The sequence below is a fragment of the Schistocerca nitens genome, chromosome 4 (genome assembly GCF_023898315.1).
Source record: "Schistocerca nitens isolate TAMUIC-IGC-003100 chromosome 4, iqSchNite1.1, whole genome shotgun sequence".
Taxonomy (NCBI): Eukaryota; Metazoa; Arthropoda; class Insecta; order Orthoptera; family Acrididae; genus Schistocerca; species Schistocerca nitens.
Window position 1 is genome coordinate 908,689,426 of NC_064617.1, and position 26,503 is coordinate 908,715,928.

Sequence of the window (26,503 nt, forward strand, 5' to 3'; positions counted from 1 at the left end):
AACAATGTATGTTGATGGTGATGATTATCGTGGTCTACCACGAAACAGCCATTGTTGAATTTACATAATCAGATTATTTGCAGAAGAAGTGGTTGGTAAAATGTTACACTTAGTATCTGAAACACTATCACCAAGGACTTTGAGGTTCTCACAGTACTGAAACAGTTCAGGTAAATCAGAAAGCTTTTTTACCAGTCTTTTTTCAGATGAGAAGAATATTGTCTGAAAGACTGAACATCAGGTGAATTTCAATTCACTGCTTCTCTGTAGCAGACATGATACTCAACCAAAGCTGAAACACCGGTTTGATGCAGCTCTCCATGTTGGTCTATCATGTGCAAGCCTCTTCCTCTCTGCATAACTACTGCAACCTGCATCCATTCAAACCTGCTTACAACAGTCAAGCCTTTATTTCCCTCTACAATATTTAGCCCCTTCACATCCCTCCATTACCAAATTGATGACTCCTTGATGCCTCAGGGTTTGTCCTATCAACCTGAGGTGTCCTATCAACTGATCCCTTCTTTTACTGAAGTTACACCATAAATTTCATTTCTTCCCAATTTGATTCAGTATCTTGTCATTAATTATTCTACCTATTCATTTAACCTTTAGTATTCTTATGTACCACCAAATTTCAAAAGCTTCTATGCTCTCCTTGTCTGAACTGTTCATTGTTCACATTTAACTTTAGTACGAGACTAAAACCTCGAAATTTATATTTGACATTAATACATTTTTCCTTTTCAGGAATGCTGTTCTTCCTATTAAAAGCCTGCATGTTTAACCTCCTTACTTAAACTGTTGTCAGTTATTCTGCTATGAACAGAAATCTTGTACTGCTTTTTCCATCTCATATTTAATTTAATTTATTCGGTATCATCTATTTTAATCAGAATATCCATCATTCTTGTATTACTTTTGTTGAGGCGTATCAACACACTATTTGTTCTGTTCAACTTATTTGCCAAGTGCTTTGCCACGAGCATAGTGTTGCTAATAGTATGACATTATGCTAATGATATTTTCTCCTAATTTGAATGAACAGTTACAAATTTGGGTGTACAGGGTTGAAAAAGTCTTTTTGTGTTAAATATTACAGGTAGATGTGCAGTACTGATACATACCTTGAAATTGAAGCATAATTCCAGTGGGTGACAGCATGCAGTGCAGTACTTGTAGGACTCCCAACATCTCCTTCAAAGCCAGGAAGTAGTGGCATGACAACAAAAACTCTGAATACTGCTCTCTGCCTATACGTAAACAAAGAAGTGAAATCACTTATATTGCCACCACAACTTGTTCAAAATGCATAGCATAGTACTAATACATTCTAGCATTAATTGTAAGGAATATATGTAACTATAAAGAGTATATCAACCTCATTACTTCTTCCTCTCGGGGCAGAGGAAGGTGATGTTAATATGGCATTCGTTAATTGAAGGAGTTACCATTTTAAGAGCACCTGTTTAGCACCAGATCTCAATTATTAACAGTAACATAATAATGCCCTTGTAGCATTAGTAATGTAAAGCTAAATGAAACCAAATCTTGAATTATGATTAGAAATGCACTGCAAGGGTAGGACAGACACCAGGGACAATGGCGTATATATTGGTGTAAAGTACTCAATTAAATAAATAAGGTTATTGTAGCTTCCTTCAGACAGAAGTTACTGATTAAAGCAGGAGACAGGAACAGAGATTCACGTGATTTCATGCTAAATGTCCTATCTTACCTTGAGCACTTACTCAAAGAATGGATTTTTGGCAGTAAAATCTTCAATCCCTCACTAACAAACAGATCATAACTTTTTGAGCTAGATAATTCAGGAGGGTATCAGTGAAAAAATGAAATGATCGTACGGCATTGTTGGCTGGGAGGCCCCATGCGGGGAAGTTTGGCTGCCGTATTGCAAGTCCTTTTTAGTTGACGCCACTTCGGCAACTTGTGAGTCAATGATGATGAAATGATGATGAAGAACACACAACACCCAGTCATCACGAGGCAGAGAAAATCCCTGACCCCGCCGGGAATCGAACCCGGGACCCTGTGCGTGGGAAGCGAGAACGCTAACGCAAGACCACGAGCTGCGGACTGGTATCAGTGATAATATGGTTATTACAATATCAGTGGCTACAGGTATTGACAGGAATGATAAGGTAGGATAATATTTTTGCATTGTAAGTGTGACAAGAAACAGTTAACAGATCTTAAGCAGAACCACCCCAAGCGATACATTAAAATATATTTTTAAATAGTGTATTACGGAATTTGAATTATCAGGAAGAATTTAGGACATTTTCTCCACAGATTAAATAATGACTGTCAACTTTTTCAGAACTATTGATACTACACAGATGGTAAATGTCATTTAGTTCCATGTAACAGAGGTTTGAAGGTGTGGCTTCTGTAGAGTACAGCTGTTATAGGCTTCCAGAAGGGGCAGCTAGCTGAGCCTAAGGGAGTCCAAACCAACCTCCACATGAAGGGGATCAACAGAGTGGTTCAACCTTCACTCTCAATTCCCTGTCTCTTTATCTATTTATTATGCTTTATGCATCTTTAATCGATGATTAATATCAAGGTTTTGATAGTGTTAAACATACTTTTATGTTTCTGTCATTGGCAATTTATCCACTGTAGCAAAAGCATGCTAAATTTGTAAGCGTCTCACTAGAAAGCACCAGAGCAAAGTAACTTAAGTGTCATCACCTTGCACGGTTCTTTCTGGTACATTAGGTGCAGTTAGACTGGTTGGTTGATTTGTGGGATTGAAGGGACCAGACTACTAGGGCCATTGGCCCCTTTTTCCACAAACTTGAAACACCCACAAAGAATAAGAACAAACAATGGAGATGACAAGAGACGACACAGGACAAGAAAGACACAGACAGAGACCAGGAAAAAGGAATTAAAATTACACTGAGTGTGACAGTGGTTGGCCGACCATAGAAACAAAAAAGGAAAAGCCAACCACCAAGAAATGCACTAAAAACCCCAATGCCAGACTCAACACAAAAAAAAGGACAAACACTTAGATCAAGCGATAAAAACCCCCTGCACGAATAATACTCAAAACTAAATCTGCCATCGCAACGTCATCTGATAAAAGTGCAGGAAGCATATCAAGCAGTGCAAAAGTCTGGCTGAGCTGAGTTAAAAGCGGGCAGTCCAACAAGATGTGGACCACCGTCAAAGCTGACCCACAGCGACATGAAGGCAGGTTCTCGCGGTGCAATAAATAGCTGTGTGTTATCCAGGTGTGGCCAATGCGCAGCCGGCAGAGGACAACAGAGTCCTTGCGAGAGACCCACAAGGAGGAGTGCCATGCACCGGTAGCCTCCTTGATGGCCCGAAGTTTGTTGGGTGAAGGAAGGGTGCGACATTCTTCACCCCAGGTGCGGAGTACCTTCTGCCACAAAACTGACCTGAGGTCACTCTCCAAGGCTGGTGCACTGTTGGCCAGCGTGTCAACACGTTCATTTCCCGGGATGCTGACATGACCCGGGGTCCACGCAAAGACCACAGAGCGGCCGCAATGGGCAAGAGTATGGAGGGACTCCTGGATAGCCATCACCAGATGAGAGTGAGGGAAACACTGGTCGATAGCTCGTAAACCACTCAGGAAGTCACTACAGATAACGAAGGACTCACCTCAGCAGGAGCGGATATACCCTAGGCGCGAGAGATGGTGACCAGCTCGGCAGTGAAAACACTGCAGCCAACCGGCAATGAGTGTCGTTCATAATGATCCCTAAAGTAAGAGCATAACCGACATGACCAGCAACCATCGAACCATCAGTATAGACAACGTCAGAGCCTTGAAATGTGTCAAGGATTGAAAGAAAGTGGCGGCGGAGGGCCTCAGGAGAGACCGAGTCCTTCGGGCCCTGTGCCAAATCGAGCTGAAGGCATGGGCGGTGCACACACGACAGGGGTATATGTAGAGGGGCCCAGAAAAGAGCTGGAAGAGGGAAAACCTCAAGCCCAGAGAGAAGAGCTCTGACGCAAACTGCGATCGAACACCATGACCGGGGCTGCCGTTCCAGAAGATGGATGACTGACCGAGGGAACAGGATAGCTGGGATGCCCGGGCAAGCTACAAACATATGTAGTATAAGCGGCCAGTAATCGTTGGCGACAGAACCGCAATGGAGTGACACCTGCCTCCACAAGTATGCTGTTGACAGGGCTTGTCCGGAAAGCTCCAGTGGTGAGTCGGATCCCGCTGTGAAGGATGGGGTCAAGCAGCTGCAATGCAGAAGGTGATGCTGAACTGTAAGCCAGGCTCCCATGACCTAGACGGGACTGAGGAGGGGACCCAGAAGAACAGGAAATGGCAGATTCTGTGGCAGTGACGATGCCGGTGGTGACCGAGTGAACCACCGCATCAATGGCGTCATTGGAAAGAGGCTCAATAGTGGCAATGGAGGTGAACAAGTCCCAGTCAGCCTTATTCATAGCCCACCTGCTGGGGCACCCAGAAGAGTGACGCTGTGGCAGTGACAGAAAGATCTGAAAGTGGTCACTACTGCACAAGTCATCATGCACACTCCATTTGACAGATGGTAATAGGCTAGGACTGCAGATCGAAAGGTCGATGGCTGAGTATGTGTCATGCGCCACACTGAAATGTGTGAAGGCACCAGTATTTTAAAGAGAAAGGTCGAACTGTGCCAATCCTTTTTCAATGTTGCTGTCTCAGCCTGTTAGGTGCAGTTAGATGTTCGATAAGTTTACATCACGTAGAACTGCCAAAAACATGTATTTTGAAACAAAATAGTTGGCAAGCCTCTCTGGTATTTGAGAATTTGATCACACTCATAAGAGCTACAAAGCCTTTCCTAGTGCTGAAACCACAACCCACAACTGATTTCTGGGGAAGAAGGTGAAGTTTCAATAGGTAAAATTCTTGACATGTTTATGCGAAGAAAGATATCAAGATTCTGAGGGATCGGAAAGACTCACTTCGGTTCAGCTGCTGCGTCAAAGTTGTTATAAAAGCAAAGAGCAAATAATCACAGATTTTAATGAAGCCAAAGCCTTGTTGACAAACTACAGATGGATTAAGACACAATGAATGTATGGAGAAAAATGCAAGAAGTATTCAATGAGTTCAAAAATAAAGCCCTATATAGCAATCTAGTTAAAGTGGTACCTTCACAGTGCAGACACACACTACAGGAACTCTTGCAGGAATCAGGTGAATCTATGTGCAACGAGTATAATGGACAGTGTTTGCTAGATGTGTAGTGTGTGACAAGTTCAGAATTTGGGGTCTTGTATGACTGAACGAGAGCAGATATTTTGAACTAGGTCCAGCCAAAATATAATTCTTGTTCATTAGTTAAAATACTACTGTGATACTGTTTTTGTTTGGTGGTAACTTTATGTTTGGGTTATTTCTGGGGTGACTTGCAGCAATACAAGGTCTCCTTACTAGGCGATTACGTCGTCATACAGTGTGTCTTCCAAGTGTGCAAAGCTGTGTGCTGTGCCATGCAGCCCTTCCTGGAGAAGTTCTTTGCCATGGACTTCTCAACAACTACAGTATATATTCGAGATTCAATGTAAAACACTCAGTTAGTTCAGACCTGATGTTGACTCAGCTAGATGATACATTCAAGTTGTCAATTGAAGGTTCCAATGTTTTATGAATTAATGAATTTTAATACACCACGTCATTAACCAGTACATGGCTTTTCTATTATTAGCTTGAAAGCCATCGCAAGAAGAGTTTTTGGGACTTTGCAGGATTGTCGTCTGAGCAGTGCCGAGGCCTAACTGTAAGAAAAGGCACTTCGTCGGTACAAACCCTCACAATACCTTCACTGCGGATGCACACTATGTCCTGAACTCCTATCGGAATAACGTGAAGCAGCGAGCAATGAGGATAATGGACAGTGGATGCTACGTGTGTAGTGTATGACAAGTCGAAAATTTGAGTTGGACGAAAACCATGCTGGTACAGTTGAAGCAGTTAAGGCAACCAGGGGAAATCTGGGTTTGAGTCACAGTTTGGTGCAAATTTTCATTTGTCACCATTGTATTTATTTCAATTTCCAATTGTGGCTGACGTCAGAGTTCCACTTACATCAAGTATATATGTATATGGTCATAGAATCAAAAATGGTGTCTGTTCTTTTGGACACGTCTGAAAGAACAGACACTACATACGTAATAATAGTGAAAATTGTAGGGAAATTTCGGTCCTAAATTCAGTCAATAAACTGATCACTGTAATCTCTTCAGTTGTTCAATGATCATATTGGCACTGATACAGAAGATAACACAGAGGAGGATGAAATACTGAATTGCATCTTACGAAACTGTTTTATTGAGGAAGACTGTAATATACTTCCTCCTCACAATTGTTGATGAAGAGCAAAGTCATTGGTATCACAGTACGTGGCTGTAAAATAGTAAATCAGCTACCAGTGCTGCACAATACAACATGTGACTGATCTTGATGGGACACCGAACAGTTCTATATAGCTAGTGTAAGGCAAGAACTTGTTCCCCCTATAGCAGCAGTTTATCATAGGAATGACATGTGCCTTTACTAATCATTTGGAATGCTTCACTGCCTTGATAACCTCATTTCAAACAATGTCCTAAATTCAAGACATGCCATCAGACAGATACATATGTCACAAGACAGATGCACATACATACAGGCCTACAACACTAATTCTAATCTTTTGCAGGATTATGGAAAACTTTTTGGATTTGAAAGATTACTCTGTAGGAATCAATATAGAATCCACAAATAGCAGTCTCCTGAAACTCTACTTGCCCTGTTCAGCCACAAGACCCAAAAAAGGGACAGCAGATTAGAGTTCGACACCCTGTCAACAACGAGGTCATTAAGAGATGAAGAACAAGCTCAGATTAGGGAAGGATATCGATGGTACCTTTGTCAAAAGGAACCATCCCGCCATTTGCCTTAAGCACTTTAGGGGATATCATGGGAAACTTTAATCTGAATGGCCAGATGGGGATTTGAACCACTGTCCTCCTGTGTGCAATTCCAGTGTGGTGTACACTGTGCCACCTAGATTGACCATTCACAAGATCCAACGGCAGTTGATTATGACACTCCAGCTGATGTCTTTACTTTCCGTGTGTATTTGGTACAATGCTATATTGTTATCTAGTGAACATAAGATGAGCTTACAGAATAGTGAAGCAGGGTTGTTACTCGAGTCAGGACTTTCTAACAGAGACAAGTACGCAAGTAATTTATAACAGAAATGATCATTAAATGCGAAAGTAATTTCATGTGTACCCAAAGAGAGTGTTATAGGAATCATTACTGTTCATGATCTATATAAATGATCTGGTGTGTAACATTAAAGCTATGTGAGGCTGTTTGTGGCTCATATTGCTTAAATAGTAGGGAAGTTATAGCACCAGAAAATGACAGCAGAAGTTAAGAAGACTGAGGGACACTTCAACCCCACAAAAATGTAGTAAAAGTCAGGAAGGTCTGTAAGTGTTGCTTGCTTGGTGTAAGGACTGCATGGAAGAGTCAGGAAGACAAATTATTATTTGATTATATGGTTGGCAAATCAGCAGAAACATCTGCAATGACCTACAGTGGAGTAACCGTGTAAAACTAGTCGCAGTTGAGGGGAATGCTACACAAAGACTCACTTCAAGAATTCTAAGCAAATTTACTTCATCTGTGAAGGAAGTAACATTCAAAATGCTTGTTCGTCGGATTTAGGGATACTGCTTTGCATTCTAGACTCTTGTCAATAGTGTTAATGCAGAGATGGGGGGCAGAACCAAAGAAGAGCAGCAAATTTCACTATGGCATCAATTAGTAAGTGTGCCAGCGTCGTAGAGATGATCACCGAACTGCATTGGCTGGTGCTACAGAAGAGCAGTTGTGTGTCAGAGAGGTTTATTTTAAAATTCAAAGCTTTCATGTTACAAGAAGAATTCAATAACATCTATCATCCTTTCATGTGTATCTTATGATGTTAAGAAACGACTTCCTGACACTTAAATCTATACTCGATGTTAACAAATTTCTCTTCTTCAGAAACGCTTTCCTTGCCATTGCCAGTCTACATTTTATATCCTCTCTACTTCGACCATCATCAGTTATTTTACTCCCTAAATACAAAAACTCCTTTACTACTTTAAGTGTCTCATTTCCTAATCTAATCCCCTCAGCATCACCCGATTTAATCTGACTACATTCCATTATCCTCGTTTTGCTTTTGTTGATGTTCATCTTATATCCTCCTTTCAAGACACTGTCCATTCCGTTCAACTGCTCTTCCAAGTCCTTTGCTGTCTCTGACAGAATTACAATGTCATCGGCGAACCTCAAAGTTTTTACTTCTTCTCCATGAATTTTAATACCTACTCCGAATTTTTCTTTTGTTTCCTTTACTGCTTGCTCAATATACAGATTGAATAACATCGGGGAGAGGCTACAACCCTGTCTCACTCCTTTCCCAACCACTGCTTCCCTTTCATGTCCCTCGACTCTTGTAACTGCCATCTGGTTTCTGTACAAATTGTAAATAGCCTTTCGCTCCCTGTATTTTACCCCTGCCACCTTCGGAATTTGAAAGAGAGTATTCCAGTCAACGTTGTCAAAAGCTTTCTCTAAGTCTACAAATGCTAGAAACGTAGGTTTGCCTTTTCTTAATCTTTCTTCTAAGATAAGTCGTAAGGTTAGTATTGCCTCACGTGTTCCAACATTTCTACGGAATCCAAACTGATCTTCCCCGAGGTCCGCTTCTACCAGTTTTTCCATTCGTCTGTAAAGAATTCGCGTTAGTATTTTGCAGCTGTGACTTATTAAACTGATAGTTCGGTAATTTTCACATCTGTCAACACCTGCTTTCTTTGGTATTGGAATTATTATATTCTTCTTGAAGTCTGTGGGTATTTCGCCTGTCTCATACATCTTGCTCACCAGATGGTAGAGTTCTGTCATGACTGGCTCTCCCAAGGCCATCAGTAGTTCTAATGGAATGTTGTCTACTCCCGGGGCCTTGTTTCGACTCAGGTCTTTCAGTGCTCTGTCTAACTCTTCACACAGTATCTTATCTCCCATTTCATCTTCATCTACATCCTCTTCCATTTCCATAATACTGTCCTCAAGTACATCGCCCTTGTATAAACCCTCTATATACTCCTTCCACCTTTCTGCCTTCCCTTCTTTGCTTAGAACTGGGTTGCCATCTGAGCTCTTGATATTCATACAAATGGTTCTCTTCTCTCCAAAGGTCTCTTTAATTTTCCTGTAGGCAGTATCTATCTTACCCCTAGTGAGACAAGCCTCTACATCCTTACATTTGTCCTCTAGCCATCCCTGCTTAGCCATTTTGCACTTCCTGTCGATCTCATTTTTGAGACGTTTGTATTCCCTTTTGCCTGCTTCATTTACTGCATTTTTATATTTTCTCCTTTCATCAATTAAATTCAATATTTCTTCTGTTACCCAAGGATTTCTATTAGCCCTCGTCTTTTTACCTACTTGATCCTCTGCTGCCTTCACTACTTCATCCCTCAGAGCTACACATTCTTCTTCTACTGTATTTCTTTCCACCATTCCTGTCAATTGTTACCCTATGCTCTCCCTGAAACTCTCTACAACCTCTGGTTCTTTCAGTTTATCCAGGTCCCATCTCCTTAAATTCCCACCTTTTTGCAGTTTCTTCAGTTTCAATCTGCAGTTCATAACCAACAGATTGTGGTCAGAATCCACATCTGCCCCTGGAAATGTCTTACAATTTAAAACCTGGTTCCTAAATCTCTGTCTTACCATTATATAATCTATCTGATACCTATTAGTATCTCCAGGATTCTTCCAGGTATACAACCTTCTTTTATGATTCTTGAACCAAGTGTTAGCTATGATTAAGTTATGCTCTGTGCAAAATTCTACAAGGCGGCTTCCTCTTTCATTTCTTCCCCCCACTCCATATTCACCTACTATGTTTCCTTCTCTCCCTTTTCCTACTGACGAATTCCAGTCACCCATGACTGTTAAATTTTCGTCTCCCTTCACTACCTGAATAATTTCTTTTATCTCGTCATACATTTCATCAATTTCTTCATATTCTGCAGAGCTAGTTGGCATATAAACTTGTACTACTGTAGTAGGCATGGGCTTTGTATCTATCTTGGCCACAATAATGCGTTCACTATGCTGTTTGTAGTAGCTAACCCGCACTCCTATTTTTTTATTCATTATTAAACCTACTCCTGCATTACCCCTATTTGATTTTGTATTTATAACCCTGTAATCACCTGACCAAAAGTCTTGTTCCTCCTGCCACTGAACTTCACTAATTCCCACTATATCTAACTTTAACCTATCCATTTCCCTTTTTAAATTTTCTAACCTACCTGCCCGATTAAGGGATCTGACATTCCACGCTCCGATCCGTAGAATGCCAGTTTTCTTTCTCCTGATAACGACGTCCTCTTGAGTAGTCCCCGCCTGGAGATCCGAATGGGGGACTATTTTACCTCCGGAATATTTTACCCAAGAGGAAGCCATCATCATTTAATCATACAGTAAAGCTGCATGTCCTTGGGAAAAATTACGTCTGTAGTTTCCCCTTGCTTTCAGCTGTTCGCAGTACCAGCACAGCAAGGCCGTTTTGGTTAATGTTACAAGGCCAGATCAGTCAATCATCCAGACTGTTGCCCCTGCAACTACTGAAAAGGCTGCTGCCCCTCTTCAGGAACCACATGTTTGTCTGGCCTCTCAACAGATACCCCTCCGTTGTGTTTGCACCTACGGTACGGCCATCTGTATCGCTGAGGCACGCAAGCCTCCCCACCAACGGCAAGGTCCATGGTTCATGGGGGAAGGATGTTAGTGTGATGCTGAAATCAGAGAAATTTGAGTTTTTATGAAGGCTTACTGGAATTCTTTATTCTTGCAAACTGGTTGTGAATGAAACAGGAAATGGGGGAAAATGTGGCAGTATATGGTGTCTTCTCCACCATACTCCATAAGGTACTTTGTGGAGTACCTACATATCTCTGTGTGAATATAATTAACATACAAATGCCAAAAATATTATCAACTGACGAGTTGTTATGTACCCACAACATAAATAAATAAATCAAAAAAAGAACAAAATTTAAGCAAAAGTCACATCCTGCACTAATTCATGGAGCACTGATGTTAAGGATAAAAAGAAAAATGATTACAATAGGTGCAATATTTGATCACCAGTTGGTTCTACAATTTCTACCATAATGTAATGAGAGTAGGCAATGCTTTAGGTGTGTGAAAATATTGAGGTGCTCTTAGGTTATGTTTCCATGGCTAACTGTAGTCTCAAATAACTTGCTTCAAAGCAATACAATGCCACCCCAACAAAGACAATCCTACCCACAATAAGACTGTGGCTAGTAGGCACCGTGATGTTGAAGCTAATCATCATGTTAAATACCCACAACTCATATGAAGCAAAAATGTTAGTGGCAATACTGAACTTCTCAGCTGGCTTACATATCACCTGTTCTGGGATATAGCTTGAAACAGAGAAAACAAAATGTCACCACAATGTATATACAGCATTGCTCTTTAATAAAAATTAAATTACCCCATTTTGGGTGACATCAGCCCCTCTCTGCATGAGTTACTGCATTTTCACTCATAGTCTACAGCAGCTTGGATGTCAATAAATAATCACTCATTAAAAATGTTTGTGAAACATGGGCTGTGTCTGTTTAAGGCATTTACAAGAACAGACAGTAGCTATAGACAGTGAAATAAATGTTATCTACCAACTGACAATTTGGCCAGCAACAGGTCATGATACTCACTGTTTTCAGTTTTTTCCATTTTCTGCTTCTGCTAAGTTTATCTTTAGTTTGTATAGTCATGGCTTGTGAGGGGCAAGCATTATCTTCTCAAGGAAAACAAATGCTTTCTGAGCTCAGGGTCAGATGGTGATCAAGAAACTGTTACAGTTACAATATCCCTAGCATCCACTCCAATTACGTATTAGTCTAGACGGGGAAAAAAAATAGATTTTGTGCTTAAGGAGCAAACTCATTAATTAGCCCCCTCCCAAGGGGAAAAAAAAAACACATACTTTTGTGGCACTATGAATGGGGGATGGTGTTGAGGGGGGCCATAGGGTGGGGTGCAAGGGAGGGGCGGGGGTGCAGACTGCATGTCATTGAAGTTTTAGCATTAGACTTCTTGTAGAATAAGTGTTTTCGTGTCACTCTAGTGTAACCAGTGTGGAAATGGTGACTTTGTTACAGTTTATAGCCTTTGGCAATATGAGCCACAGCCTCCATTGAAATGTAATAAGTAGTTAAATATATGGTCAGAGATATATTTTAATTTGCTGTAGAGTAAGTAGATACACCTTCCATAACAGCTGCCTGCAGCTTGTGGTCTTGCGGTCATGTTCTTGCTTCCTGAGCACGGGGTCTTGTGTTCGATTCCCAGAGGGGTCAGCGATTTTCACCTGCCTCAAGATGACTGAGTGTTTGTGTTGTCCTCATCATTTCATCATTATTCATGAAAGTGGCGAGGTTGGACTGAGCAAAGGTTGGGAATTTGTATGGGTACTGATAACCGCACAGTTGAGTGCCCCACAAACCAATCATCATCATCATTAGCAGACATCTTGCAGTGATTGCAGGAATGGCTCAGGAGAGCAAATATTGCTGCTGCAAGCTGTGCTGTATGCCTTGTGAAGTGTGGATCGTCAGTTCAAATCCCACTACCAGGAAATATTTGTTATTTAGTATTTAAATTTCTGGAAGATTTTCAAAACTTTTACACTTGTAAAGTTTACTTGTTTTTGAATATTCTATGTTGGTATAAATAGCAGCATTCTCTTTCCGGAAGTCAGCACTGTTCTGGCTGTACATTTAGTGTCTATAATAAACGTGCTTTCAGTGCTAAGTGTTGTACTTCACTGACTAGTCTGCTTTTGTATTTGGACTTCGTGTGGTTACGATGTGGCATGGTTTGGTAGACACACTGGAAACTTCAAAACATCTGCATCACCGTGACTAATTACGCAATGTAAAAGCCATCTTTTACATGGACAAGAGCCAGAATACAAGCCTGATCATTCCAGAGCTCTGTATATTCAGGAGACCAATGGATTCCAAGCCAGCTGTAAGTCAAGTAAGTCAACTGCACATCAGGCATGGGGAAACAATACAATCGTTCATATAAAATGTTATGGCCCTATGCAACATTGTTAATCTCAGTACGACAGAAGTTGACAGAATTTTACGTTTGATGAAAGGAGTCACAGAAGACATTTATCAACCCCTTCCAGTAAAAGATGAAAACAACAGTCCATCAAGGGATGCCAGTGCACTGCAACAGAAAGAGAGTCGGATGAAAGAGGTACCATTGACTCCCAAGTGTGGAGGACCACCACCACCACCACCACCACCACCACCACCACCACCACCTCCTCCTCCTCCTGTTTGGAGCGTTTTCAGCAACAGGCAGTAAGGGAAAAGATGCAGAGGTTTAAGGCGGCCAGAGACCTTGTACTGAGCACACAAGAGATAGTGGCCTCAAATGTCTACCTCATACGTGAGGAGGTAATGGGGAATATTTAGGAAGAAATCAAACAATGGAAAATACAGGATGGAATGTAACAATATTATGAGATGGAAAGTTGCTACTCACCATACAGTGGAGATGCTGAGTTGCAGATAGGCACAACAAAAAAAGACTTCCACAATTACAGCTTTCGGACTTTGGCCTTCATCACCAATAAGCACGCAAGCACACAAGCAAGCGCCCGCACGCGCACCCGCACGCGCACCCGCGCAATCGCGCGCGCGTGCGCACACACACACACACACACACACACACGACTGCAGCCTCAGGCAACGGAAAGCACACTGTGAGCAGCAACACCAGTGCATGATGGAAGTGTAGTATGGTGGGGACAGCAGATAGTGAAGTGCTGCAGGTTAGATGGTGGGCAGGGGAGGGAGGGGTGATGAGTAGCGGAAAAGGAGAGAAATAAAAAGACTGAGTGTAGTGGTGGGATGACGACTGTGTTGTGCTGGAATGGGAACAGGGAAGGGGCTTGATTGTTGAGGACAGTGAATAATGGAGGTTGACATCAGGAGGGTTACGAGACCGTAGGATGTATTGAAGGGAAATTTCCCACCTGCGCAATTCAGAAAAGCTGGCGTTGGTGGGAACGATCCATAGGGCACAGGCTGTGAAGCAGTCATGGAACAGGGTGGTCCACTTGTTTCTTGGCCACAGTTTGTCGGTGACCATTCACGCGGACAGAGAGCTTGTTGCTTGCCATGCCCACATAGAATGCAGCACAGTGGTTGCAGTCTAGCTTGCAGACCACATGGCTGGTTTCACAGATGGCCCTGCCTTTGATGGGATAGGTGATGTTAGTGACCAGACTGGGGTAGATGGCGGCGGGAGGATGTATGGGACAGGTCTTACATCTAGGTCTATTACAGGGTATGAGCCATGTGGTAAGGGATTGGGAACAGGGATTGTGTAAGGATGGATGAGTATAATGTGTAAGTTCGGTGGACGGCGGAATAACACTGTGGGAGGGGTGAGAAGGACAATGGGCACAACTTTTCTCATCTCAGGGCAGGATGAGAGGCAATTGAAACCCTGGCGGAGAATGTAATTGAATGTAATTCAGTTGCTCCAGTGCTGGGTGGTGCTGAGTTACGAGGGGAATGTTCCTCTGTGGCTGGACAGTGGGACTTTGGCAGGTGGTGAGAGACTGGAAAGATAAGGCACAACAGATTTGTTCTTCTACAAGGTTGAGAGGATAATTACGGTCAATGAAGGCTTCAGTGATACCCTCGGCATATTTCAAGAAGGACTGCTAGTCACTGCAGATGCGACGACCATGGGTGGCTAGGCTGTATGGAAGAGACTTCTGGGGTGGCAGCTGTCGAAGTGGAGGTACTGCTGGTGGCTGGTAGGTTTGATATGGACAGAGGTTCAGACGTAGCCATCTTTGAGGTGGAAGTCAACATCTAGGAAGGTGGCTTGTTGTGTTGAGTAGGACCAGGTGAAGCAAATGGGGGAGAAGTTGTTGAGGTTCTGGAGTACTGTGGATAGGGTGTCCTCACCTTTGATCCAGATAGCAAAGATGTCATCAGTGAATCTGAACCAGGTGAGGGGGTTTAGGATTCTGGGTTTTTAGGAAGGGTTCCTCTAGATGGGCCATGAATAGGTTGGCATAGGATGGTGCCATGCCTGAGACCATAGCCATACCCCAGATTTCTTTGTAGGTAATGCCTTCAAGGGAGAGGTAATTGTGGGTGAGAATATAGTTCACGTCCTCCATGGACTAAGATGACAGGAAATCTTATCAATGCCAACTTCACCAGTCATCCTACCCAGGCATTACTTGACTCAGGTGCTTCTTTTTCTGTAATGTTGAAAGTTTATCATTGTCACTTACAGAAGATTATGTTCTATGAGATGGAAGCAATTGTGCTGGAGGTCCTAAATGGAAGATACGTCCAGCTGACAAGAACATGCGTTGCAAGAATGCATGCAGTGTGACAGAACACATCCCCAAGAAGATAAGAGCTCTAGATTGACAACGTTATTCTCATAAGTTCACATTACAGTGATTGCTCTGGATGGTTGTTCGCTGTGTAAGACCTGTTATCATTAATGAGATAAGTTCCAGTTATCAATCACGATGTTCAGTTAAAATGATGAGCTTTTGTCAGTTGCAAGAAGCTACTCAGGCTCACAAAAGAGATCTACATACCAGTGACAATCGTGAGAATTGTAGAAGGTCAAGGATAACTTTTGACACTAATTGTCAAGAGCAGGCAGAACTCATCTCTAAAGGTACATACATATGAACAGTCAAACAAGTCCAAGATGGTCAGCTCAATGCCACTGAATCTTACTCTGCCACCACTACCAACACTACTGTGAGGAGGTACTATCAAACAGGCAACAGGATGTGGCCTGACCAAGGAACAATATCAGCGAGCGTTAGCTGTCCTGCACCAATTTTCAGATCCTTTCAAATCTGGAGTGGAGGGAAGACAGCCCAGTGGCCCATGATGAAACTCCAATTATCCAGTGTTCATATACTGTGTCTCTGACTAAACAATGTATAATAATAGAGGAAGTGGAGAAGATGCTGAATGATGACATCACTGAATGTTCACAGAGTCTTTGGTCCTCTCTGGGAGATGCTCATGAAGGATGGCACATGACATTTCTGCATCATCTACATTGATGACAACCTAGACTGTATGATAGTATTTCTCAACTATGGACATGGAGCAGGGCTACTGGTGAATCAAGACTGACTGGGAAAAAACTACCTTCATAACTCATGACAATCTCTGCAAGTTCAAAATTATGCTGTTTGGACTACGTAATGCTCCAGCCACCTTCGAATTTATGATGAACAATCTGCTCCACCATCTTAGACAACTTTGTTGAAGTGCGTTCAGACTTCAGGCCTTTGCTTGAATCCGAAAAGTGCCTCCTAATGCCCAATAAATAAAAATTTGTGAAGGAGCATGTCCCAATTCCGAGAATACAAGAGCAGACACAGATTTCCTGACTCCTTGGCCCATATGTGATAAGAAGTTTTCTCAGAATGTGCTCTTACTACCAGTGATTCATAAAGCATTTCTATACCAAGACATGTGCCTTGCAAGAACTACTGCAGGGTGACAGCAAATATTTCTTCTGGAACGATGTGCAGGAAAGCTCTTTCCTTGTTTTAAGAAGATGCCAACATTTTCTCCAGTCCTAGCATTGCACAAAGAGACTGCAGAGATGGAACTCCACAATGAAGTTATCAGCTATGAGATAGGTGCAGTTCTAGTATAAATTCCATATGCTGATGAGAAGGTGATAGCTTATGGGTCCTTAGTACTCTCTAAGTCCAAGTTGAACTACTCTGCAACTGCGAATGAATGCATTGAAGTTGTTTGGGGCATCAGCAAGTTCTGGATGTATTTATTTGGCAAACCATTTACTGCTATGATGGCCACCATTCTGTATGTTGGTTGAATAGCCTGAAGGATATGCTGGGTTGACTGGCAAGATAAGCATTGAGGCTTCAGGAGTACGATGTCACAGTGGTATTAAAAAACAGGCACAAACGCAAGGAAGCCGACTGCCTTTCAAGTAAACCTTTGGCAGTGATGATGATATCTTGGTCATTGCTGCATTAAATGGTACTTCTGCTGAACAGAGGGAAGATTTGGCATTTCTGAAACAATAGAGGTCAACACCTCTATTGTTTCAGCAAGGAGGAGGAACTTAGTAAAGGAAAATTCCACTTTTAAACAGAACATTTTATAAGAGGAACTATATCCCAAAGGGACAGAAATGGTTGCTCATCTTCATGGCTCATCTATGGCCAGCAATCATGAAGTATTTTCACGATGCTCAAACATCTGGTCACCTGGAATTTGTGAAGGCTCTAGTCAGAATCAGACACAGATATTACTTACCAGGTCTCTACTGATCTGTTAGACACAACCCAGCCATTGTAGGGAATGCCAACAATGGAAGCACATGCCTCAATTACCTTTGGTACATTTGAAACCAATTCCACATGCAGCAGTACCATTCCACTGGATTGGAATTGACCTCATGTGCAGGTTCCTGAAGTCGATGAATGGGAATTGATGGATAATAGTCTGCAATGTCTACCTCACCCAACTACACTGTCACTGAAGCTGTGCTGACTGCTGAAGCACCAGAAATTGCAAGGTACCTTGTAGAGGACCTAATTTTGAAGTGCGAGTACCCCTTGTGATGATCTCTAATTGTGAAAAAGTTTTCCAGTTAAGACTATTATAGCTGTAATTTCAGGCTGGACTGTCACCCACAGGAAGACAATTGCCTATTGACACAAATTAATGGTCTCACAGATTGCTTTAATAAGACATTGGCAGATACACACTCTATGTAGGTTGATTTCAAACACAGAGATTAGGATACAATATTGCCTGTTGTGGCACTCACATAAAACACAGCAAAGCAAGATACTACAGCTTCATACTATTCATTCTGCTCTGTGATCAGGGGGCCAAAATGACAGTTCATACATTGTTCTTGTTTCAGTCACATGATACTCAGGATGACTACATGAAACATGTCAACAGGACCACAGAAGCAAGACAGCTGCCTTGTGTACAGACCCTTGATGCCCAGGAGAAGGACCGATAGCACTATAATGCCAAGCACCAGCCAGTGAGACAGCCTAGGAGACCTGATATGCATTTTTATGCCTGTGTGGAAAGTTACTGAAACACTACTTTGGGTCACATTGTACCCTGCGTCACTTGTCAGATATCACATACGAAGTGGAAGTTATGACCCTTCACAAAGAAGACAAAAGCGCAGAGACATCTATATCCCCCATATGAAGACTTACTGCAGTCCTGAAGCTCAGACTGACAATGGAGGTTTCTCCTTCAATGAAGCTGATGCCCCAAAATTAACATGAAACTTCTACGGGAGGGTCTACCACTTACCACTGAAGCTCATCAAAGTGAGGAATACATGACAATGCAACATGTATGAAATGATCCTCCAGTGCTACCATACAGAGGATTCCTATCCCAGACAAGATCTACATCCAGGGTACTGCAATTGGCTCCAATGAGGACATCTAAAATTACAGGTGGCTGCTTCTTCAGGAGAGGGCATTGTGCTGCAGGCCTCGTGGAGAAGCGGTTAGTGTTTCCTCCTGGTGTACTGCAGTCCTCCGGTTCAAATGCCATCAGCAAACATTTGTTGTTTAGTATTTAATATTTCTGGAAGGTTCTTGAAACTTTTTATGTTTGCATGTTCTGGAATATTCTTTGTATAAACAGCAGCATTCTCCATTCAGGAGTCAATTCTATTCCGGCTGTATATATGTGTCTGCAATTAATGTGCATTCAGTGCTAAGTGTTTTATTTCATTGATGACTGTGCTTCCAGACTCGACTTGAGTACGGCTACAATGTGACAGTAGCACGGTATTCTTTTTGGCAAACGTGAGGGCAATATCTATGTATAGGATAGTGACCTATAAGTTCCAATAAAAGCATTCAGTGCAAGTGGAACTTTTCAACCTTTAAATGCCATATGTTGATGTACTTAAAAACATTTTCCAGTTATTCAGTTCTGAAACTGTGGTAGAATTATGTAAGCCTCCTCAAGAACAATACAGGGCAAAGAGTGTGTATTGGATTGTTAATGGCACATGGGTGTCAGAAATCAATATGACTTTGCAGGACACTTTTAGTGACTGTACTATCGATTTGAGTACCATTTCTCCTGTTAGTCAATCTTTTTCAGGGGGACACACACCGTCAGGTGGCTTGCGGAGTATGGACGTAGATGTAGACCAAATGACATAGCTGCTGAAAATGACAGCTGATTAATATACAGTGCTATGTGGACTGGACATGGTTATCCAAGGTTACAAAATGATGTGTATGAAAATTGTGAGAGCAACTGGAGAGTAAAGACCACCCTTATTTTTCATTTTGATATTCTACTTGCAAAAACCAAAAAATGTGCTTAATGACTCTTTGACTGCTTGACAGCGAGTGAAAAGCAGAGGCACCTCAGTGTTGCAATTGAGAAGATGATACAAACTGATAGGATGTTTCTATAATGAACTGTTACTGCTCACTGAACATGGCCTCAGAATTTGGAACTGAAATTTAGATAATCCCAGTCTGATAAATGGTGAAGTTTTTCCTTTCCTAGACCAAAAGATACTGTGCCATTTTAGTGAGGAAGGAAAGAAAACTTTTGAAAGAGTGCCTGTAGAGTACTGTGTATCAAGCACAACTCAAGGGCTTCTACTGTGAACTAAACACGAAATGAATCATTTTACCACGCATTATGTCCTAAAAAAAACCTTTGTCTCTCCGTACACATACACACCAACAATGATCTATAAGGGGTAGTCAAATGAAAACGAGAGAGATGGAAGAAAAATAAGTAAACTCTTTAATATGTCCAAAGTAATTGCCATAACTGTTAATACATTTATCCCACAAAGAGACAAGATGGTCAATACCTTTATGAAAAAATGTTTGCTGTTCCCTATGCAACCGTGATTGTACCCAGGCATGCACCTCTTCATCTGAAGCAAACTGATAACCATTAATGTCTTTTCTCAAGGTTCCAAAAATATAGAAATTGCATGGAGACAGATAGGGACTATTTGAAGGATGTATAAGGGCTTCCCAGTTAATATTCTGCAGTGTAGTTAGAACAACCTGGGCAACATATGAACCCGTCCAGAAGTTTCGCTGGGAGCCCTTAAACATCCTCCATACAGTCCTCATCTCTCTCCATGCAATTCCCATATTTTCAGAGCCAGGAAGGAAGACATTTGTGGACGTCAATTTGCTTCAAATGAAGAGGTGCATGCCTGGGTATAATCATATTTCTGTAGGCAACTGCAAACATTTTTCCACGAAGGTAAAACATTTTGTACACAGATATTAGTTCCATATTTTACATACATTTTGTATTACCTATCCATTGGTTTGATACTGTCCTTGTCCTTCTTTTCCCACATCTTTGATTAATTATGTCAGTGTTACTAACATAATTTAACAAGGAGACAAAATAGCTGGCCAGCACTTACCTTTGGGAGGTGAAAATCCGATTACTACCAATACACACATATAAAAGTAAAAACTAATTTAGCTTTTTGAACTGTCAGTTCCTTCCTCAGGGCAGAGAGAGAGAGAGAGAGAGAGAGAGAGAGAGAGAGAGATTGTGGTTAAGATTTGACTAGAACAGTAGGACACTCAGAATCCAACGTGAAAGGGATCTATCTGTTGAGGAAGAGGTGAGACAAAGGTGAAGGATGATGTGTCAGAGAGGGTAAGAGGTCAAAGATGGTGTGGGTGAGAACTTTGTACAAAGATAACAGAAGAGCAGAAAGAACATGACCTAGGAATAAACTCAATGACAAAGGGGAAAAACAGTGGGGTTTGAAAACATTTGTGTGACAGAGATAAAACACAAGAAAACAGTTTGAGGAGATAAAATAAAACCTGGAATGTGCTCTCAGCACCATGTTAGTACAGTAACAAGAAAATTCCCTCAAACCAAATCCTTTAAAGACAAGTCAGTATCTTCCATCTTTGGTCTAAACAAACAAATTGAAAGCAGAATGTAACCTGGAATGGCATTGCCCTGGAACAAGCAGATTAACCAACATGTGAGTGTCATACTGGGGCAGTCACTGACATACAAACAGCACTGTGAGATGACTCATAATAAAGTAGCAAGACATAACTTACTGAGATAATCAGCTAACAGCAGCAAGAATTTGAGATGGAAGATTTTGAGAAGCCTGACCTTCAGAAAGAGTGCAGCACCAGTGAAGGCAAACTTGATAAAATCAGGCCTTATAGATTAGCTTGATGGCAGATGTGATTGTAAGGAATACCAGGATATGGAATATACCCTGACCTGTACTAATTGTCCCAGTAAATGCATTCCTGATGAATTGTGGCAGGGAAGCAAAAATGTTTTGGTGGAGCCCAATTCTAGATTGAAAAACTTTGACCTCTGGACATGAAAAAGTAAAGTAATAGTGAGTATATGCGGAAGAACCACATTTTAATTGGAATTTCACCTTCTGAAGACAAGACCATGCATCTCTCTCCCTGCAATTTTACCACTTTCTCAACTGATTTTATGACTTTCTACAACTAACAAGCAGAGGTCCCCATTGGTGGGATAAATTTTTTGAACCCAAATATGTGGTTATGTAGGTTAAGATTCCAGGTATCATACCCTGCTGCCATTATTGCTGGTGGGCCCTCATTTGTGAGTAACTGATGAAAAAAAAAAAAAAACGTGACGCTCAATAGCGTTATAAAAGCTGTATTACTTAGTCCAGTTGCATGGTTTGATGGATAGGACAATAGCTTCACATGTAGGAGGTTATGGTTTTGAATCTCATCAGGGGCAGTAATTTATTTTTTATTTTTTGAATGTAATTTTTTATTTCCATCCCTTTATCACATCATTTTAGTCATAATACCAACTGCTTCATTTGCTCTCATTTATCTTCATGTCATTCTTTCTCCACTTGAAATCTTTGTTCACGTATTTTGAATTAATTTTACGTATTAATTTCGATTTAATTTCCTTTGTTTTATCATCCTGTTCTTTGTCCAGGTTATTGTGATCATTATTTCTATGTCTAATTTTGCTCCAATTTTGTTTTATTTATAAATCCTTCTTTCATTTACATCTTCATCTGTTTATTTTGTCCATAGTGCAGAAGGAATTTCGGTCATGTTTTAAATGTTGCACCACAGTTACCATGCAAAAAGACTATGCAAATCTGGTAAGAAAACATATTTTTTGCACACTATTGCACAGTCTATATAAATAGATTATTTTGTCTTTTGTTTTTTAACTGATTAATTGGAATCTTCAAACAATCAAATACTAGAATAGAAAAATATAATTAAATTCACAGTTTCAAAAGTTCCAGTTAGAGAAAGAATGGTATAAAGAAAAAATGAAACAAATAAAAAAGCTCAAACGGTGATTAAAATGATGTGACAAATGAATAGAAATAAAAAATTACATTTAAAGCAATTAACTGAATAAAAATAATGATCAAAGTCATTTCAATTAAGATTAAAAAATAAAAAAAATACTGCACTTAACAAGATTTGAACCCACAACCTTCTGCATGTGAAGCTATCATCCTATCCATTACACCATACAACCAGTCTTTGTAATACACCCTGTTTAATGCTATGGAGCACCACGCAAAACTCTGAAATTTTTTTTTGTCAGTTACTTGCAAATAAGGGCCCACCAAGGCAAATAGCTGCAGGGTGTGGTACCTTGTGTCTTTGCCTACATCATCGTATGTTTGGTTTTAAAAGGTCGATTCCCCCACTAGGTCTGGTATTCTCGTCCGACAGTTTGGACAGCCTGCCAGAAGGCATGGACATAGACAACAGCCGCTAGGCAGCACCCCTATAACTGGCAAATGCTGCTGTCGCTGCCACAGCATTGTGCGCGGGTCATGCCCGCCGTGTTGGTGGTTTGGCACTAACGGCAGCCCTATAAAGCCTACAGTGCAGGTGCTCAGAAGTCAGTTGTGTTCAGACTGCGCTCTGGTACCCTAAGTTGTACTCATCATCGTTTGGTTCCTGATCTTGCTACATACAGGCTCTCGATTTGGATCACTCTTCAGACTTGCTGTTCTGTCTGTCCATAGTAGTAGTTGTTGTTCCTCATTATTGTTCATAGCTGTTGTCAAAAAATGGTTCAAATGGCTCTGAGCACTATGGGACTCAACTGCTGTGGTCATTAGTCCCCTAGAACTTAGAACTACTTAAACCTAACTAACCTAAGGACATCACACACATCCATGCCCGAGGCAGGATTCGAACCTGCGACCGTAGCAGTCGCACGGTTTCTGACTGCGCGCCTAGAACCGCGAGACCACCGCGGCCGGCCATAGCTGTTGTCTTTCTGTGGTTCTGGCAATTCACCATCAACGCCCTAGGCTGGTCAGCCTGCGTCTCCGAGTCAATTCAGATATTGGTTACCAGACTGGGCACCTCTCATATTAAGGTAAACTCAGTCTGTTACCACAATCTCTTCTACACTGGAGTCCAAACTTAAAGCAACAAACTGGTGTTTCCTTGTTCTGTGTTTAATTCACAATATAATCATACAAACTGTCAACAGATGTCCATACGATCATGTCCTGCATGGAAGATGCCATTTTGGTCAATGGAGAACCACATTAATGATGACATGAGGGCATCTATCAAATGGAGTAATGTCTGTCGGGTACATTCACATCCACAACCACTGTGTACACAGTCACAGACAGTGCAGTGGGAGGCCATAGGAAGAACAGAAGCAGGACAGTTGCAAACTCATGTGGCCTGACAGCTTAATGTGAGTTGTTTCTCGGCTGTGGCAACAGTTTATAGACACTGAAACGCTATCATGGAGACCAGGGCAGGGTGGATCACATATGAGATCAGAAAGAGAGGACTATTATTTGGCTGTAAAGGTACCACCTTAGTACTGTGTAACAACTGGCATCGGATCTCGCTGCATTAACTGGATGTGTCGTATCGAGGCAAAAGGGGTAGAGAAGACTTCGACGTAATGGCCTTCATTGTCAGAGATCTGCCTTATGTGTGCCTCTGACACATCTTCACAGAGGAAACGTCTAGAGTGGAGTCGTCAACATGCCACCGGTACAATCAGAGTGTGGACCTATGTTCTTTTGACAGATGAGTCCCAATTTGGTCTGGAGAGTGATTCCCGATGGATTCGCATCTGAAGTGAATGTGGAACACGATTTTGAGACCTGAGCATTGTGGAAAGAGAATGATATTGAGGAGGATCGCTAACTGTGTGGGCAGGGACTATATTCAAAATATCCACGGGTATGCTGCCTGTCTATAGTGTCCAACGGGCACAATATTTCGGCGATCATACATGTCGCCATCATCAGGTGAACTGATGGACTGAGCTCCTGTGAACGTGCCGGCACAGAGATCCGTACGCTATGGCTGCTCAGAGGGAACTGGGTTCGGTCGCGGCGGCGGCCGATTTAAATACCCTCCGCCCGCGGCGCGCTCCCTCCGCCGTCCGTGCCCCGCGCCACGGTCGCGCGGTGGAACAGATTGCGACGGCGTCTGAGATGACGTCGGTGTGATGGCTCTGTCCGCCGTGGTCGTCACAACTATACGTTTGCTCGATTTACTCTTGATTAACTCGATCGCTGGTTCCCAAGCCTTGCTAAGATTATAGCCACAGTCACGGTTTATGAGGTCGCCATTGGTGCGAATTTCGATGCCCTCTCTAACAAATTCGCTACCACCGGTGAGAGTGGGCTACCCATGGCGACTCCCTCCGTTTGTTCGTAGTATTCTCCATTAAAAAGAAAATACGTGGAAGTCAAGACATGCCTAAAAAGTTCAGTGGTCTTCTCGTCAAACTTCTGACTAATCAATTCTAGTGACTCTCGCAGGGGTACCCTTGTAAACAAGGAAACGACGTCAAAACTCACCATGATATCAGACTCATCCAACCTGAAGCTATCAAGGCGTTTAACAAAATCCACGGAATTACGGATGTGATGAGGGCATTTACCCACATAAGGACTTAATATTCCCGTCAGGTATATGGCCAACAAATACGTAGGTGCCCTGATGTTGCTGACAATGGGGCGTAATGGTACCCCCTCTTTGTGAACCTTCGGGAGTCCATATAGTCTAGGCGGTACCGGACCTTGGGGTAACAATTTCTTAGCGTCACCCTCCGGTAAATCTGCGTCCTTGAGAAGCGCCCTCGTCTTGTTCTCCACCTTCTTTGTAGGGTCAACGCTGATCTTCCGGTAGGAATCGTCGTTTAGCAGGCTCTGCATCTTATCAGTGTAGTCCTTATGGGAGACAACAACTGTAGCATTGCCTTTGTCAGCCGGTAAGACAACAATTTCAGAGCGCTCCCTCAGATCACGAATGGCCGCCCTCTCTTTACTGCTGATATTTGACTTCATCGGCTTGGATTTCGTCAACGCACGACAAGTTTCACGACGTATTTCCTCGGCTGATTCTGGCGGAAGTCGAGCTGCAACCTGTTCAACAGCACTAACAATTTCTGCGACCGGAGTGAACTTGGGGGTGGGAGCGAAGTTGAGACCTTTCTGCAAAACCGAGACCGCATCATCACTCCTATCATTTGTTGTCTCCCATAAGGACTACACTGATAAGATGCAGAGCCTGATAAATGACGATTCCTACCGGAAGATCAGCGTTGACCCTACAAAGAAGGTGGAGAACAAGACGAGGGCGCTTCTCAAGGACGCAGATTTACCGGAGGGTGACGCTAAGAAATTGTTACCCCAAGGTCCGGTAACGCCTAGACTATATGGACTCCCGAAGGTTCACAAAGAGGGGGTACCATTACGCCCCATTGTCAGCAACATCAGGGCACCTACATATTTGCTGGCCAAATACCTGACGGGAATATTAAGTCCTTATGTGGGTAAATGCCCTCATCACATCCGTAATTCCGTGGATTTTGTTAAACGCCTTGATAGCTTCAGGTTGGATGAGTCAGATCTCATGGTGAGTTTTGACGTGGTTTCCTTGTTTACGAGGGTGCCCCTGTGAGAGTCACTAGAATTGATTAGTCAGAAGTTTGACGAGAAGACCACTGAACTTTTTAGGCATGTCTTGACTTCCACGGATTTTCTTTTAATGGAGAATACTACGAACAAACGGAGGGAGTCGCCATGGGTAGCCCACTCTCACCGGTGGTAGCGAATTTGTACATGGAGAACTTCGAGGAGGAAGCCCTGTCATCATCCGTATGGAAACCTACTTGCTTTTTCCGTTACGTGGACGACACGTTCGTCATCTGGCCACATGGTATGGATAAACTCCTTGACTTCCTTACACATCTAAACTCCAAACACCCCAACATCAAATTCACTATGGAGACTGAAACGGAGGGTAAA

The 26,503-nt window shown here is 42.2% G+C and overlaps 1 protein-coding gene across 3 annotated transcripts in view; it reads right to left on the reverse strand.

Moving 5' to 3' along the window:
- LOC126253478 (phospholipase D1) overlaps positions 1-26,503 on the reverse strand; it is a 206,085-nt gene that overhangs the window by 27,270 nt on the left and 152,312 nt on the right. For all 3 annotated transcript variants that reach the window (XM_049954838.1, XM_049954837.1, XM_049954839.1), the window contains one exon: positions 1,128-1,253. In XM_049954838.1, the coding sequence (XP_049810795.1) occupies positions 1,128-1,253 (126 nt within the window). The remainder of the gene's footprint in view (positions 1-1,127; positions 1,254-26,503) is intronic.